Source organism: Bos indicus, chromosome 2 (assembly GCF_029378745.1).
Source record: "Bos indicus isolate NIAB-ARS_2022 breed Sahiwal x Tharparkar chromosome 2, NIAB-ARS_B.indTharparkar_mat_pri_1.0, whole genome shotgun sequence".
In the NCBI taxonomy this organism is placed as follows: domain Eukaryota; kingdom Metazoa; phylum Chordata; class Mammalia; order Artiodactyla; family Bovidae; genus Bos; species Bos indicus.
The window spans coordinates 4,361,835-4,379,222 of NC_091761.1; the positions used below are offsets into that span (position 1 = coordinate 4,361,835).

Genomic DNA, 17,388 nt, shown 5'->3' on the forward strand with positions numbered 1-17,388 from the left:
AATTCAGGTTTTTTATGGTCTAAAAATTGTCCTTTAGTAATGAGGAGCTCCTAAAAGCTATGGTAATCTAAATGTGGTCTTCCTTTTTAATAAATAACTCACAAATGTTAATACTGAGCATTTTTGAAGTTTAGTGGAAATGGTTACTCAGATCTCTTTGTTCATCTGGCAATAAGCTGAATTTGTTCTTACCATTACATTCTAATAGTTTCTACAGTATTAAGTTTAGTGAGAGTTTTCAGCTACTTGGTCAGAAATTGTCACCGTCTATGAGAGAGGATGAAATTATTTTGGCAGAAGCATGCTAGTGGATGCTCTCTCTTAACATACCTTAGTGGTTCTCAGGATGAAGTTCAGATACTGCAGGGGAGGCTGGTGAGGTCAAAACTAATACATGTGCCCTCTCTGTGCTGACGTGGGCACTGACGGTGCAGGGCGGTGGTGGTTCATGCAAATGCAGCTGCCCGGTGGTTTCCCTGCCGGAGCCTCGGCCTGAACCAGGGCAGCAGCACCTGCCGGAGCCTCGGCCTAAACCAGGGCAGCAGCACTGTGCTGTGCTGCACTGCTGAACACCTGTAGTTAGACCAAAAAGCCGGTTTCACTGAAGAACATCCTCAAAGAAGCAATACAGATTGTTAACCTCAACTTCGGGCCTTGACTGCACATTTTCTTAATAATTTCTTACGTGATGAAATGGGAAATACACATAAAACACTCAAAATACTGACCTACTGAGCTTCTGGGGGATATAATTGCAGCTGTTTAAATTGTGAGCCCAGACGCCATACTAATGAAAAACTGCTCTTTCTCCAGGTGCAGCTGCTGCTGCAGTGATGTCCAGTTCTAAAGTGACCACGGTCCTGAGACCCACTTCGCAGCTGCCAAACGCTGCTGCAGCTCAGCCAGCAGTGCAGCACATCATCCACCAGCCCATCCAGGCACGCCGGGGCTGCGGGGAGTCAGCCAGCAAGTGTTAAGGGCCTGCTCTGAGCTATTCGCTCTGCTGGGCACTGCATGAGTCCTTAAACTTTAAGTGACTTTCGATCTAGTTGCCAGGATGTAGAGCAGGCTGAATTATATACAGTGTCATGTGGTCTGCTGTGAGAATTTAGGAGAGAGGTAGGGAGGCCAGGCTTTCTGTTGTGATGGGTGTGGCAGTGGGGATTCAGAGAAGTGAAGAGGGAGTGAAGGGAGCAGTGTTCTGAACAAGGCAAGAAAGCTGGTGGTTGGTTGTACACAGTGTGGAGTAAACACTAGTTAGAACTAAGTAATTCTAATTTGGATAGGGATATGTGAACCTGTAAACTTTTTAAGCACATTTTTATGCACATACGTATCTGTTTTGAAGAAGACGGTCCATGCCTTTCCACTTTTTTCAAGGAAATCTGTGGCCTCAGTACTACTGAAATATACTGTGTGGTACCATGTCTCTAAATTTGAGACTCTTAAGAGTATAAACTTGGTTTTTTACACGGTAGAGAGCTACTTCATTTTTTAAATACAGTGATAGATGATCAAAGAAATATCTCTGAAAGTTTAATCTGGCTGAACTATATACAGAACATGGAAGTTCAGTGCCTTTAGGGGCAAGGCTGGCAGCATGTGTGAAACAGCTTTAAGATAGTGCAGGAAAGTGCTGATTAGAAGGTGGGGTAAGCGATATCTAGCCTAGAGCATTCACATTAAAACAAAAGGTCTTGCTGGCTAATGAAAAACATTTGGAGACTAGACTAGGGCCCCAGAAGTATATGTTAGGAAGGATTGGAAAAAGAAGAGAACCAAGGTAAGGCGCTCGCTAGTGAGGAAGACAGTGCAGCAGACCCAGTGTGAGACGACAGACCATAAGAGCAGTGCTGTGGGCGCAGGCCTGCAGGTGAGGAGCAGAGCAGGAGTGAGAAGACAGTGCAGCAGACCCAGTGTGAGACGACAGACGGTAAGAGCAGGGCGGTGGGCGCAGGCCTGCAGGTGAGGAGCAGAGCAGGAGTGAGAAGACAGTGCAGCAGACCCAGTGTGAGACGACAGACGGTAAGAGCAGGGCGGTGGGCGCAGGCCTGCAGGTGAGGAGCAGAGCAGGAGTGAGAAGACAGTGCAGCAGACCCAGTGTGAGACGACAGACGGTAAGAGCAGGGCGGTGGGCGCAGGCCTGTAGGTGAGGAGCAGAGCAGGAGTGAGAAGACAGTGCAGCAGACCCAGTGTGAGACGACAGACGGTAAGAGCAGGGCGGTGGGCGCAGGCCTGTAGGTGAGGAGCAGAGCAGGAGTGAGAAGACAGTGCAGCAGACCCAGTGTGAGACGACAGACCGTAAGAGCAGGGCAGTGGGCAGAGGTCTGCAGGTGAGGAGCAGAGCAGGAGTGAGAAGACAGTGCAGCAGACCCAGTGTGAGACGACAGACCGTAAGAGCAGGGCAGTGGGCAGAGGTCTGCAGGTGGGGAGCAGAGCAGGAGTGGACAGAGCCTGCCTGGCTGCCTGCACGTGTCAGGATCGGGAGAGAGGGACTGCTCTAGAGCTCAGCTGATGGAGCTGACAGCAGACAAGGGCAGTCCAGCGTGGAATTAGTCTGCAGGTGAAGATTTGACACTCGGACGTAGGAGTAAGGGAAGTATATCCACATGAGAGCATCTGGGACCTGCATCTTCCTCGGGTAAAGAATGCTGTTTCCAGGTACTCACTTTTAGCGTGCGAGCCAGCAGTTCCATCTAGTTCTGTGAAGGATTGCATAGTCATGAAAAGTGTCTACTCTCGGACCAGCACCAGATCTGTGGTAACCAGAGCTGAAGGGTTAGCTTCCAGTTTGTACTAATAGTAGGACAGAATTTTGAATCTGGTCATATTGGAAAAGGAGGGACTTGTGTACTGTCCAGTCAGAATTGGGTTTTTTTGGACAATTCTGACTGTTCGCCTTCTAACAGCCTATCTCTTAAAAAGAGTTCCTTAATGAGAATGGTTAGAGTTTACTTTCATTTGGATATAAACACACTTATTAGAGGCCCAGGGTTCACATTATACTTGTAGTGTTTGGCATACTTTATTTCGCTTTTTAAGTGAAGTATTTTTTTTTCTCTTCTCTTGGTAGTCTCGTCCACCTGTGACCACCTCTAATACCATCCCTCCTGCTGTGGTAGCAACCGTGTCAGCCACCAGAGCTCAGTCTCCAGTCATTACTACGACAGCAGCCCATGCCACTGATTCCACACTTAGGTATATTTGGGGATCTGAAGATCAGCCATCTTGTCATCTTCCCTTCTTATCTCCTCTTTTCTCTTCCTTTTTTCGTTCCTTCATTCTACTCAATATTTATTGAGTGCTTTTTTTTTTTAATGAGCCATGGTAGTGTTCTCCATACTGAGGTTAAAGCCATGAACAAATAAAAAGAAATTCCTGCCCTTATAGAGTTTCTCTTTTTGAAACTGTGACTGGAGACATGCAACTGAAAAATATATGTTTTTTCAGGTGGCAGAGAGTGCTTTGGGGAAAAATTAGGTAAGGCAAATGGGATTTGGAGTGACAGGTAGGCAGTGCAAAGGGGCTTACTATTTCATATAAGGTGATCAGGGAGGGCTTTGTTGATAGGGATACATTTGAACAGAAAATGGAAAGATACGGTAAATGAGCCGTCTGGGATAAGAGTGTTCTAGGCAGTGGGAGCAGTAAAAGCAAAGGCCCTGAGACAGCACAGGGAAGCCTTAGCAGAGTTTGGAGCAAAGCATCACCATAATCTGAATTAGTTGGATCAGCCTGGTTGCTGGAGAGAGTAGGCTGCGAGGAGGCCAAGTTAGAAACATTGTTTAGAAGGGGATGGCAGGAATCCAGAGAGATGATCGTTGGAGGTGAGAAGACATAGTTAGATTCTGAATAGAATTCTGCAGGTAGTCAAGAGGGTTTCTGAGGAATTACGTATGGGGTTATGGGAGAATGAGAACAGTCAGGATTATGGCAGCACTGGTTGGCTCTGCAGCTGGGAGAGTGGAGTTGCCTTAACTTGAGATGAGAAGCAATGTGAGGAGCAGGTTTGGGGCAGGAATTCCAGACTTTGATTTGGGGCATTTTACATTTGTGCTGACTTCTGAGCCCCCCAAGTGGAGATGTTGAGAAAAGTTAACATGTGAATCTGGGGTCCATGGAAGAGTTCTGGACGATATAATTTAGGAAGAAAGCGTGGATAAGGAAGAAGTTTTTGAGAGAGAAAATGGCTTCCAGTTGAGAGGTCTTTTGAGGGAGGCGGTGTTCTCAAAGGAAGACCAAGATTCATTAGGGCAGGAAGATAGGGGATATATTCACAGAAGAGGTTGAGGATATAGGGGATTTCGCTAAAGACCAATTGTGAGTCCAGAGGGTATAGCGGAAAGATTGAATGTTTGAAAAATGAAGATAGTACAGTTGATTTACAGACCATACGGGAAAGAGTCTGGTCAGTGAGGGATGCCCACCAGTGTTTTTTGTGAATGACTCAGTAGGGATAAGACACGATGTTATTTGTCCTCACAGCCTTCACCATTAATATGCTTGGAGGGCCATGGGGGAAGGCAGCAGGGTGAGTCTTCCCGGGAGCATGCAGAATTCTAGTGGTCTTTCTTGATTCTTGCCATTGCTTATGTGGGTGCCAGGGAAGGGGCTTTCGGCAGTGTAAACAAGAAATGATTCGCTGAACAAAAGAAGGGGTAGTGGACGTGTAGAGCAGAGCTGTCAAGAACTAGAGACCATCTGTAAGACTTGTCTATCAGTTGGAAACAGTTTGAGGTGCCTTCTTGGTTTCTTCCTTGTTTGACCAAGTAAATGAAAAGGAGGCAAGGGAAAGAAAGCAGATTTTAGAGAGAAGGTTGAGTTTTGGGATACTGAGTTTATCTGTGAAATGATTAATCAAGCGGCTGTGGCAATAGGTTATTGAAGAGATGTCTTTGCCTGAGATACAGGATTTTGACGTCATTAATACAGGCTGTAGTGAAGCTTTAGGTAACTGAGTCTATCCAGGGGGAATAAATACAATGAGAAGAGGGCCTGGAATAGAACTCTGAAGACAGTGACACTTAAATGCAGGAAAGTGCCTAGGACTTAACTTCAACCACTAGCTCTGTCATTTGCTAGTTGTGTCATTTACTAGTGACTTCTGTGTCAGTCACTAGTCGTGTCTGACTCTTTGTGACCCCATGGACCGTAGCCCACCAGGCTCCTCTGTCCATGGGATTCTCCAGGCAAGAACACTGGAGCGGATTGCCATTTCCTTCTCCATGTGTAACCTTCAGCAAGTTTTAAAGTTAATCTAATCCTTAGTCTCCTTTTCAATAAAATGAAGACACTTTACTTTTTGGTAATAGACTATATTGTCTGAGGTACAAAGAGATATAATTGCCCACTATAAAATAGACTATGTGTTATTCATGTTAACTTTATAGCACCTTTAAAAAATTAATACATTCAGATGGTGTGATGAAATTCAGGGTTAGATTTTTTTCTTCAAACTATGTTGAATTATCTGTCTTTTCCAGTGTATTGTGTTTTTACTAAAAAAATGGATGTTGAACTTTGTCAGGTATATTTTCAGCATATAACACTATCTCTTCACTCATAAAACAAATATGTGTTGTATACCCCCTCTGAGCCAGTCACTACTCTAGGCATTAGAAATGCACTAGGGAGTTAAACAGACATAAACTGTAATGATCAAATTATTTTTTTCTGTTTAAATGATCCATAACTATGATAAATTTCAAATGTCTCAGTTCAGTTCAATCACTCAGTCATGTCCGACTCTTTGCGACCCCATGAACTGCAGCATGCCAGGCTTCCCTATCTATCACCGACTCCCGGAGTCCACCCAAACCCGTGTCCATTGAGTCAGTGATGCCATCCAACCATCTCATCCTCTGTCGTCCCCTTCTCCTCCTGCCCTCAATCTTTCCCAGCATCAGGGTCTTTTCTAATAAGTCAGCTCTTCGCATCAGGTGGCCTAAGTATTGGAGTTTCAGCTTCAACATCAGTCCCTCCAATGAACACCCAGGACTTATCTCCTTTAGGATGGACTGGTTGGATCTCCTTGCAATCCAAGGGACTCTAAAGAGTCTTCTCCAACACCACAGTTCAAAAGCATCAGTTCTTCAGCGCTCAGCTTTCTTTATAGTCCAACTCTCACATCCATACATGACCACTGGAAAAACCATAGCCTTGGCCAGACGGACCTTTGTTAGCAAAGTAATGTCTCTGCTTTTTCATATGTCTAGGTTGGTCATCACTTTCCTTCCAAGGAGCAAGCATCTTTTAATTTCATGGCTGCAGTCACCATCTGCAGTGATTTTGGAGCCCCCAAAATAAAGTCAGCCACTGTTTCCACTGTTTCCCCATCTATTTGCCATGAAGTGATGGGACCAGATGCCATGATCTTAGTTTTCTGAATGTTGAGTTTTAAGCCAACTTTCTCACTCTCCTCTTTCACTTTCATCAAGAGGCTTTTGAGTTCCTCTTCACTTTCTGCCATAAGGGTGGTGTCATCTGCATATCTGAGGTTATTGATATTTCTTCTGGCAATCTTGATTCCAGCTTGTGCTTCTTCCAGCCCAGTGTTTCTCATGATGTACTCTGCATATAAGTTAAATAAGCAGGGTGACATATACAGCCTTGACGTACTCCTTTTCCTATTTGGAACCAGTCTGTTGTTCCATGTCCAGTTCTAACTATTGCTTCCTGACCAGAATACAGATTTCTCAAGAGGCAGGTCAGATGGTCTGGTATTCCCATCTTTTTCAGAATTTTCCACAGTTTATTGTTATCTACACAGTCAGAGGCTTTGGCATAGTCAATAAAGCAGAAACAGATGTTTTTCTGGAACTGTCTTGCTTTTTCGATGATCCAACGGATATTGGCAATTTGATCTCTGGTTCCTCTGCCTTTTGTAAAACCAATTCTAATGTCTAATTCCCTTTAAATTCTAGAGATAGATGGTGGACTTCCCTGGTGGTCCAGTGTTAAAAACTCATCTTGCCATGCAGGGGATGCACGTTTGAGCCCTGGTCAGGGACCTAGAAGCCCACATGCTTCAGAGCAGCTAAGCCTGCACAGCACAACTGTTGAGCCTGTGTGCCATAACTAGGCAATGAAAGATCCACATGATGCAATGAAGGGCCCACGTGCCCCAGCTAAGACCCGACTCAGCCAAATAAACTTAAATTCTAGAGACAGAAAGTTTAAACAGACCGATTTCCATAGAAAAACATAGAAAATTTCAAAGCACTATCTCCCAGAAAATCACCTGGCCCAGATGATTTCATTGAACTCTACCGTACTCTAAAAGATCCAATAAACAGAAGATAATTAAATTAGTTCAAGAACTGGAAAAAGAAAGGAAATTTCCAAAGAAATATAAGTGGTATGTCTTCATCTGTTAAATAAATTCAGTCCTGTCTGCCAGTTCTTTGATGATTTTTTTGTTGTTCTTCATCACTTACTGGAACAAAATTTATTCTCTTTTGCCAAGGGCCGAAAGGATATTGTATCTGTAGATCCAATATTTTGAATTTTCACATGCTCTAAATTGTTTCCCAGATGAAGATCCTTACACTTAAAAAATAGTTTGGCAGATAAAGAACTTTTTTGGTTCCTGTGTTATTTTTTCTTTTAAATTTTATTTACTTGTTTATTCATTTTGGCTGTACTGGGTCTTCATTGTTACACATGGACTTTGTCTAGTTGGGGCTAACAGAGGCTACTCGCTAGTTGGGGTGCACAGGCTTCCCGTTGCTGTGGGTTTTCTTGTTGTCGAGCACAGGCTTTGGAGCGTGCGGGCTGCAGTAGTTACGGCTCTTGGGCTCTAGAGTGTGAGCTCAGTAGTTGTGGCAGATGCGCTTGGGTGCCCTGCAGCATGTACAGTCTTCCCAAAGCGGAGGTTGAACCTGTTTCTCATGCAGTGGCAGGCCGATTCTTAACCACTGGACCACCAGGGAAGTCCTGGTTTCTGTATTTTTTTCCATGAGTATTTTCATGAGATATTTTCCCTCTGCTTTCTAGAGCTGCGTAGTCTATAGCCTGATTTTTTTTTAACCTTGTTTGTCTTTGAATTTCAAGAACTTTATTAGGACATGTTTCACCATTACCATTATGTATCGGTTTGTTCTGGAATATGATGTGCCTTTTTAATCTACACCATAACACTGTATTTATGAAAGTTTTTGTGAATTGTATCTTTTTATATTTATTCAATTTTGTTCTATTTTTTGGGGTGGGGAGGAACATCTGATGATGTGCTTGTTGGATCTTTTTGCATGACTTCCTTGTCTAACCCTTTTAAACTATTTTTTTCCTCTCTTGCCTGCTTACTCTTCTCATGGTTTTTCTGCCCCTTACCAAACCCTCAGCACTGTGTCTCAAGCTCTACTGCTAATTCTGCCTTCATTCCTGACACAGCTGAATGTTTTTTTTCTGGTTCTCTCTCAAGTGCTGCCCTTTTATTTTGTCTTCTGTTGTCTCGTCGTCACTTCCAGTGAGCTCCTAGGTCTCTGCTTTGCGTTTTCATTCCATAGAAGCAGGTATGTCATTCACTTCCTTAATTCATGGCACAGTTTCCATCTGCCTGGTGAGAACATTTACAGTGGACACCCTCACTTCTGTCCACCTTTTTTCTTGCACCATCTTTAAGTAGATACTGTGCTGCTGCTTTTCTGAATCCTAATCTTTGAATGAACTTACTCTGGACCAACCAACCGTCTGTAGTTGGTTCTTATAGGCAAGCTCTGTACTGGGTTAGAAGTTTTCCTGAAGACTCGGGATGCTGTTTTGAGGGGTTTTGGCCATTACTTCTCTCTTGCCAATGAAAATGCACTGCTGAAAATGGCAGTTTCTCTCTTCCTGAGTTTCACCACACAGTTGCCCTGTGGAGCTTATCTGTATCTGTGCAAGTCCTAGTTCATGCCTTGCCTCTTGGATCTTGAAACTGGTCAGGGTCCAGGTTCTACTTTAATGTCATCTCCCACTATTACAGACCATTTTGGTTTACTGGGTCAGAGTATACTCCTCACTTTGAAGAACTATACTGGATCTTATCTCTTAAATTCAGTTTGTAAACCCATTCACTAATATCCCACCAGGTCTGATTTTAAAGCATTTTGAGAGAGGATCCCTATGGTGAAACCATTGCTTAGTTTGGATACATGAGATCCCAGTCACATCACCTTTACAGCTTAAATTTTCGTGTTTTCTTCCTCCTAATCTATATTCACATGGTTCCAAAAGCATAAAAAGGTGTGCAGTAAGGAGTATCACTCCTCTATCCCCCATCTGCTAGGTTCCTGTGATCCTTTCCCTTTGCCTTTGTAAGGTAACATGTTAATAGCTTTGGGGGTATCCTTCTAGTGTTTCATAACTGCAGTTGAACTCAAATGCAGTTCTTAACTTTTATCCTTTTACCCCCAAAATTGTATAATTCATGGATTCCTAAGCTGCTCTCTTACTGCAGCTAGCTGCGTGTGAGTCTCATAATTCATATATTCCTCTTTGGGTTGGTTTTTATATATATATATATATATATATATTTATGGCAACATATATTGAAACTTTTTTTCAGTATGTGGAATTTCATTGTTCTTTTAGGACCAATATGATGATCCATTGTATAAAAGGATTTGAGGTTTGTTTCCTGTCCTATACTATCATAAATAATATTACAGTGAATAACTTTATACTTAGGTCCTAATGCATGTGTGCAAGAAATCTGTAGGATAAATTCCCAAAAGTGATCACAAGGTGAATGTGATTGTAATTTTGATACCTCTGTCTTAATTGCCTTCCTTAGGGTTTGTACCAATTCACACTGCCTCTAGAATATTTAAAATTTCCTGTTCCCTTACAGCTTAAACAACAGAGTACACTGTGAGTTTTGAGGATTTTTGCCAATCTGATAGGTGAATGATGCTATATCAGTGTCTTTTAAATTACATTTCTCTTCCTCTGATTAAGATTTAGAGTCTTTGCACTTTGTTAAGGGGCCATTTTTGTTTTCTTTTTAGCAAACTGCCTACTCATATCCTTGGCCTCTTTTTTTATTGGACTGTTATTTTTCTCTTGGATTTCTAGGAGTTGTTAGTATATTAAGATTACACTTTCATCTATGAGTCTTTATGATACTTTGCTTGTAGTGTGTTTTAGGAGGTTTGCTTATTTGTTTAGAGTTAAGTTCATTGATCTTTTATAGCTTTTGGATTTTGAGACCAAAAATCTCAAATTTTTGTTAGATTGTTAGAAAGCTCTCCCCAACTCCAAGGCTATAAAAAAATTCTATATTTTTTTCATGTGTATGTTTTTTTTCCATTAAACCTTTCATTATTTTCGTATTTATCCTGGTGTATTGTGTGAAGGTAGGGATTCAGTCTTATTTTTTTCAAATGACTACATAGTCTTCCCAGCATCATTTATTAAATAGCCCATTCTCCCTCTCTCTAATTGGAATTCAGCTTCAATTATCTTACCATTTTTGTAATTTCAGTAGCTTGCTGCCACTTAATTTGACATGCTGTCTGTGTTGATATCCTTTTCAATTAGGTATTCATAACTGTAACTTTATCATGTGGTAAGGGATGATATAAAACTGGGGGAAGAAAGAAGTGCTTCAGGGATCAAGGTTAAACTTTTAATCAGGGTTTTCTGTAATCTTCTCTCATAACAGTTAGAACCTTATCTTCACTTTGTTCACAGAGTGAAGTGTGTTTATTATAATAATACTTGCTCGAGATTGTCAGAGAGTGTTGATTATTAATGTTGAAGATACTCAGATGATTAAGGATTAATTTATTTGGTTCGTGGGCTTCCCAGGTGGTGGTAGTGGTAAAGAACCCACCTGCCAGTGCAGGAGACATAAAAGATATGGGTTTGGTTACTGGGAGGGGGAAGATCCCCTGGAGGGAGGGCATGGCAACTGAGTGCAGTATTCTAGCCTGGAGAGTCCCATGGACGGAGGAGCCTGGCGGGCTACAGTCTATAGCATTGCAAAAAGTCGGACACGACTGAAGCGACTTAGATCGCACACATCTTGATACCTTTCCAGATGAAAGGTTATGGCAGTTTAAAGAGAGAAAATCGATGGACAGTTAAGTTTATTGGTTCACCTGTGGACTTCATAGACATGTGAAAAAGTAAAACTCTGACTGATCTTACAAGACTGCCTGCATTATGTCTGGAGAAAAGTCATAGATTGTCATGTCTTTTCTGTCTTCCCAGTCGGCCAACTCTGTCTCTCCAGCATCCACCGTCTGCAGCAATTAGTATTCAGCGTCCTGCCCAGTCACGGGATGTGACAACAAGAATCACACTGCCATCTCACCCTGCGCTGGGAACACCAAAACAGCAGCTGCATACCATGGCGCAGGTAAAACCAGAGGTGAAGAGCCATCTGTATACTCTGTGGGTTAAAACCAGAATTGTGCAAGTCTGGCTTAAAGCCTGGCAATATTGAAGGGAATGGTTGCTTTTAAAGGAGATTGAGTGGGAGAAGTTCTTGTTTATAATTGTGTTGTGGGCTGTTCCACACACAGAAAACGATCTTCAGTACTGGCACACCAGTGGCTGCAGCAACAGTAGCTCCTATTTTGGCAACCAACACCATTCCTTCTGCAACCACGGCCGGTAAGTCAGCAACCCTGCTCTTTCTGCCAGGTAAGGAGGAGGCATAAGTTGTGGGTTCCATTTTTACTTCTCAGTTTCAGGCAGAGAATGAGAATTAGGCTAGAAAAATTCTCTTAACTTTTCCCAAAATCTTGGGATTTTGAGAGTATGTAATAAATGCACAGAGGCCATTGTTGAAGAATTTCCCTTTCTCTCTTGTTCCAGGATCAGTATCACACACACAAGCTCCAACAAGTACAATTGTTACCATGACAATGCCTTCACATTCGTCACATGCTACTGCCGTGACCACCTCAAACATACCAGTTGGTAAGTGTCATGCAATGTGCAGACAGACGCTTACAAGGAATTTTTCAGTCCATCTGACTGGGTCTTCATATAGATGGTTAGTGTTGACTTTTTTTTTTATTGTTAATTTTCAAAGCAACGCTGACTTTTAACTTTGAATATTATTTGACATACAGATTTGGCATTTTGATGATAGAGCAAGAAAAGGTAACAGTCTTTGAGAGCTCAAAATAAACTATTTTAACTCCACTGTGGACTTCCTCATCAAACTTTGCCTCTTCTATGTGTACCTTTTAAAAAATAAATTAACTTCACTGGTAAAAGTTTGAGAGGAACAATAGGAAAAGCAAGAAAGAAGCAAAAATCAGGAATGGAAGGAACTTGTACACTAATAGGTTGTTCGGGGAAAATCTCTGGGTGATGCAACAGTGGGAAGAATGGTAAACCTCAAGTCACTTCCCCAAGATTCTTGTCTTGAGTGACACCCAGAGTACTTCATGACCACCCTAAAATTCCTTCCAGGCTTTGTTTATTCCCCCTTTAAATATGTGTATATTTTCATTATTAAGAATCTTTGAGCGATTTCCCTGGTGGTCTCGTGGTTAGGACTCAGCACTTTCACTCTCAGGGCTTGGGTTGGATCCCTGGTCAGGAAATAAAGATCCTGTAAGCCATTCAGTGTGGCCAGGAAAAACATCTGTTAAGGTTTTGGCAGCCAGACTTGAGTGATGGAGAGAAGAGATTGGCAGGCTTTTTCCATAGGGCCAGATCATAAATGCCTCAGGTTCTGCAGGCCTCATAGGTGTGTACAGCCACCTAGCTATAGACAAGTGAAAGTGAAGTCGCTCAGTCGTATCCGATTCTTTGCCACCCCATGGACTGTAGCCTATCAGGCTCCTCCGTCCATGGGGTTTTCCAGGCAAGAGTGCTGGAGTGGATTGCCATTTCCTTCTCCAGGGGATCTTCCTGACCCAGAAATCGAACCCGGGTCTCCCACATTGCAGGCAGACGCTTTACCGTCTAAGCCACCTAGGTAAACAAAAGAGTGTGGTTGTGTTTCAGTAAGACGTTTAATGGGCATGGAAATTTGAATATCATATCATTTTCACCTGTCACAAAATATTCTTCTGTTTAATTTTCCCCCAACCGTTTAAAACTGTAGACCCATTGTTCGTTCATGGGCCAAAACAGGCAACAGCAAGGTTTGGCCCGCGAGTTGCCAACACCGGTCCCCAGAGCTGATAGCTCACTTCAGAGCTTCCAAAGCAGAAACTGTGGTGTGTGCGGCAGAACACGCCCCTCTTTAACCCACAAGTCACAGGTTTCAGGTTGGTAGTGTTGACTGTGCCCTGGTTCTGTAACAGTGAGTGTGCCGTCTTACTTCCTTCACTCCTAAAGATACGAGACAGCTGCTGTATTTATAACATGCTGTGCTTTTCAAAGTAGAGACCTGGTGACCAGACACACAAGTGTGACTCCCTAGCCTGCTGTGTCCCAGCTCTGAGGTTGGCCCTCCCTCCCCGCGTCCTTCCTTTGTGCATGTGACAGGCTAGAGCTTCCACAGCCCTCGTAGCAAACTTTGAGGGCACATTTCCAGAATATCGGTAGGACCCAGGAAACTTGCTCCGTTTTTCAGAGAAGCCAGAGTGCCAGCCCCTAAACTGGTGCTCAGCCCCACAGCACGCTCTTAGCGAGAGGATACTGTGGTCTTTCTCACGCTCCTGCTCACTGTGGCTTGGCATTAGAGAGCCCAAACTTCTTTCCCACCCCTCTGAATTTAACATCACTTCTGTGAAGTTTGGGGGTGGCGTATCTAGCATTAAAGCGCTTATGTTGAAGAAGATCGCTGACTGTTCCATGTTGCCATTTCAGATTATTTTCTGGCTGCACCTAACAGTGTCATCAGTCATCCTCAGCACTGTATAAAGTCAGAGCCAAGCCCTTTCTTTTCATTTTATAGTCGAGAGTCTCACTGGGGAATGTGTAGCTATGAAGAAAATCAGACCAGTAAAGAGGAGCTGTGTACCCTGGAGGGGCTCTCTGGTTGTGTCTTGAACCCTCTCTGTGAAGAATTATTTAGAGATCAGTTTTTATTAATGTCACTCTATCTTCCTAAGAGTAATATTGTGGAAGTAAACTCACCAAAAGTACTAGGAGACAAATTTCATTCATTTGGCTGAACCTACCAATTCTGCCTCTTCTGAGTATTTGCAGTTACATTCTCTAACTGTAGTCTGTGGTTATATTCTCTAGCTCATTTATCTTCGATGTTTCACCATTTACTAAATTCTAGATATGAAAATCATTTGACAGACGTGTCCAAACAGATTTAAACATCTGCCACTTAATGTGATTTTGTCTAAGTTCCATCAGGATTTTTGCTCTAGTTTTGTTTTCCTCTTGTGTAATAATCCAAATATTTGTTACATCATAATAGGATCCCTGTATAGAAGTGTCTCGATTCAGAAGGGATACCTGATAAGAACCCTTGGAGTATTGATTTTCAAGTTAGGGGCATAAGAGGTGTATTAAAGCCACCTGAGTGTTTTCTGTGTCACTTGCTTTCTTGAGATTAAGTATTGGATTCAGCCATTGTTATTACTAGGAAAGTATTGGATCAGGGGAAAAAGTCTGATTAACCGTAAGCATAGGGTTCCTTCCTGCCATAAATGCCTGTTTCCAGTGGAATGACATCCTTATTTTTCTCTACACATGACAGTCGTCTCAGATTAGGTGATCATGGTGTTCAGAAAACAGGAATCATCTTTGAAAATAGCCCCAATTTATGAATTCTGCATTGTGATTTTCCTAAAGGGTTTTTCTTTTTTTTTTTTTTTTTTTAAATAATTGAAGACATTTTTAATTAGGAAAAAGTAAAAATATTTTTCATGTGTGTGTTTGTGGTAACCAACCTCTGCTTAGCTACTCTACCAAATGACAGGTACTTCCCTATTGGAAGCATTATTTTTTCTCCTCCCTTTTATGGGCATACTGACAAAACAAGGCTTAATTGCTTTTTACTCAGCACAGACTCTACTTACTACTGATGAAAAGCGCATCGTGCCAACTTCTGTCTGCATTAGACATCAGGGCCATCCTCAGTGGTGAACTTGGGCATCCCACCGTCTTCCTGCAGAGACTCCCCAGCTGCCTTCCTTGGAAGCTAGTTGGGCATGGGTGCGGGGGTGGGGAGCTGGTGCTCAGTGTGCTGTTCTTTGGGTGATGTGCTGATGCCAGCCCAGTCTCCGCTGTTAGTGTGCCTGTCATTGCTGTGGTTGGGTCTTTATACAGGTGGAATTAAATTTGAAAACTATTATTTTTATTTTTGCCATAAAATATGCAAAATCACAGGACACTCAAGAGACTTTAAAAATAAAGTGGTCATCTAAAGAAGACTTCCTCATAGATGAGAAAACTGAGCTTGAAATAATCTCATTACTAATTAGCTACATTATTACTAATTGGTTAAGGGCCCTGGAGAAGAATCAAAAGTATTTGCCATTTCTGTATTCACTTTTTTTTTTTTTTAAGTCTTCTCCTTTAAAAAAAAAAAGTTTCCAGGAAGCCAAGTCAGGGGGAAAGGGCCCGCTTGCTGATGTTTGTAATAAAGTATTAATATTTCTGGGCTCCAAAATCACTACAGATGGTGACTGCAGCCATGAAATTAAAAGACGCTTACTCCTTGGAAGGAAAGTTATGACCAACCAGATAGCATATTCAAAAGCAGAGACATTACTTTGCCAACAAAGGTTCGTCTAGTCAAGGCTATGGTTTTTCCTGTGGTCATGTATGGATGTGAGAGTTGGACTGTGAAGAAGGCTGAGTGCCGAAGAATTGATGCTTTTGAACTGTGGTGTTGGAGAAGACTCTTGAGGGTCCCTTGGACTGCAAGGAGATCCAACCAGTCGATTCTGAAGGAGATCAGCCCTGGGATTTCTTTGGAAGGAATGATGCTAAAGCTGAAACTCCAGTACTTTGGCCACCTCATGTGAAGAGTTGACTCATTGGAAAAGACTCTGATGCTGGGAGGTATTAGGGGCAGGAGGAGAAGGGGATGACAGAGGATGAGATGGCTGGATGGCATCACTGACTCGATGGATGTGAGTCTGAGTGAACTCCAGGAGTTGGTGATGGACAGGGAGGCCTGGCATGCTGCAATTCATGGGGTCGCAAAGAGTCGGACACGACTGAGCGACTGATCTGATCTGATCTGATTAATATTGAACCCTGCTTTGACAAGTAACAGTTGTGAATGTATCAGTGTATTATCAGATTGAAATAATTCAGTTGAACCCATAGGTACTCATCTTTTCATTTTTTATTTTGATTAAATATCTAGGCTTCTTATTAACATTTGCATTCTTAAGATTGTTCCTGACCGAGAATGTTTCAGCATGCCAGTAGAAGCATTTGAGCAGTAATGTAATTGGATGATACTTTTTTGTAGCTAAGGTGGTGCCTCAGCAAATCACACACACGTCTCCTCGGATCCAGCCTGACTACCCTGCAGAGAGGAGTAGCCTGATTCCCATTTCAGGACATCGAGCCTCTCCAAATCCTGTGGCCATGGAAACCCGCAGTGATAATAGGTAGGAGGGAATGTACCCCATCATGTCACCAATTGTTTTGATTTTTCAGTAAAACAAATTATCCCACAAATATGGCATATATTTCCTTATTTTCAAATTTACCCCTGAAAATCCAATACAGTATATGATTTCTTTAATTTTATGAATGAAGCTGTGCTGTATTTACTCATTCTCCTTCTGATGAATGTTCTAGTATCGTTGTTTTTTTTGCCTTGTGTATTTCTCGGTTTAATTTATTTTGAGCCATTTTGAATGTAAGGGTGACAGCATCATGACCCTTTTATACCTAAGTGTAATTTCCCATTTTCCTCCAGAGAACAAAACTGTTCTTATTTAACCACAGTATGGGCATCGGAAATGATCCTTTAGCATTCCAGTCTCTTTCATACATTGACATTTTAGAAGAGTATGGATTGGCTAGTTGTTTTTGCAGAATATTCTTCAGTTTGCGCTTGTTGGATTGTTCCGCATAGTTAGATTCAGCCTGTGCGTTTGGGGCTGAATGCCGTTAGGGGATAAGCTCTTCTCGTTGCTGTATACCACAGGGCTCATGCTCTCCTGTTCTCCCATTATTGGTTGTGTCAACACTGTTTCATGAAGTTGATGTTTGTCAGATTTTTCTACTGTAAAGGTATATCTTTCTTCTTTGTAAATAACTAATTTGTGTGGAAATACCTTGAGACTATAGACATCCTACTCCCCAGTAAACTTTTACACGGTAGTCTTTGCTTCTGTTGATTATTGGCTGGATGTGTTGATGCTTGCAATATGATGGTTGCAAGATAGTGATTTTTTTTTCTATCATTTCCTTTATGTTTATCGATTGGCATCCTCATGTAGAGAAATTTTATCAATCCTCATTTATTTCTTTTGTTTTGTATTTTATTTTTTAAAAATCCACATGGGCTCA

At 42.2% G+C, this 17,388-nt stretch overlaps 1 protein-coding gene across 12 annotated transcripts in view; it reads left to right on the forward strand.

Moving 5' to 3' along the window:
- Positions 1 to 17,388, forward strand: part of SAP130 (Sin3A associated protein 130) — a 100,191-nt gene that overhangs the window by 13,569 nt on the left and 69,234 nt on the right. For 6 of the 12 annotated variants that reach the window (XR_011570206.1, XM_070801581.1, XM_019968880.2 and 3 more), the window contains exons 6-11: positions 814 to 938; positions 3,074 to 3,198; positions 11,197 to 11,356; positions 11,511 to 11,601; positions 11,806 to 11,910; positions 16,337 to 16,478. Coding sequence is in view for 11 of the 12 variants with exons in the window: in XM_070801581.1 (XP_070657682.1) it covers positions 814 to 938; positions 3,074 to 3,198; positions 11,197 to 11,356; positions 11,511 to 11,601; positions 11,806 to 11,910; positions 16,337 to 16,478 (748 nt within the window). In the remaining variant the exon portion in view is untranslated. The remainder of the gene's footprint in view (positions 1 to 813; positions 939 to 3,073; positions 3,199 to 11,196; positions 11,357 to 11,510; positions 11,602 to 11,805; positions 11,911 to 16,336; positions 16,479 to 17,388) is intronic. The other 6 variants (XM_070801611.1, XM_019968900.2, XM_070801616.1 and 3 more) reach the window with 1 other exon arrangement.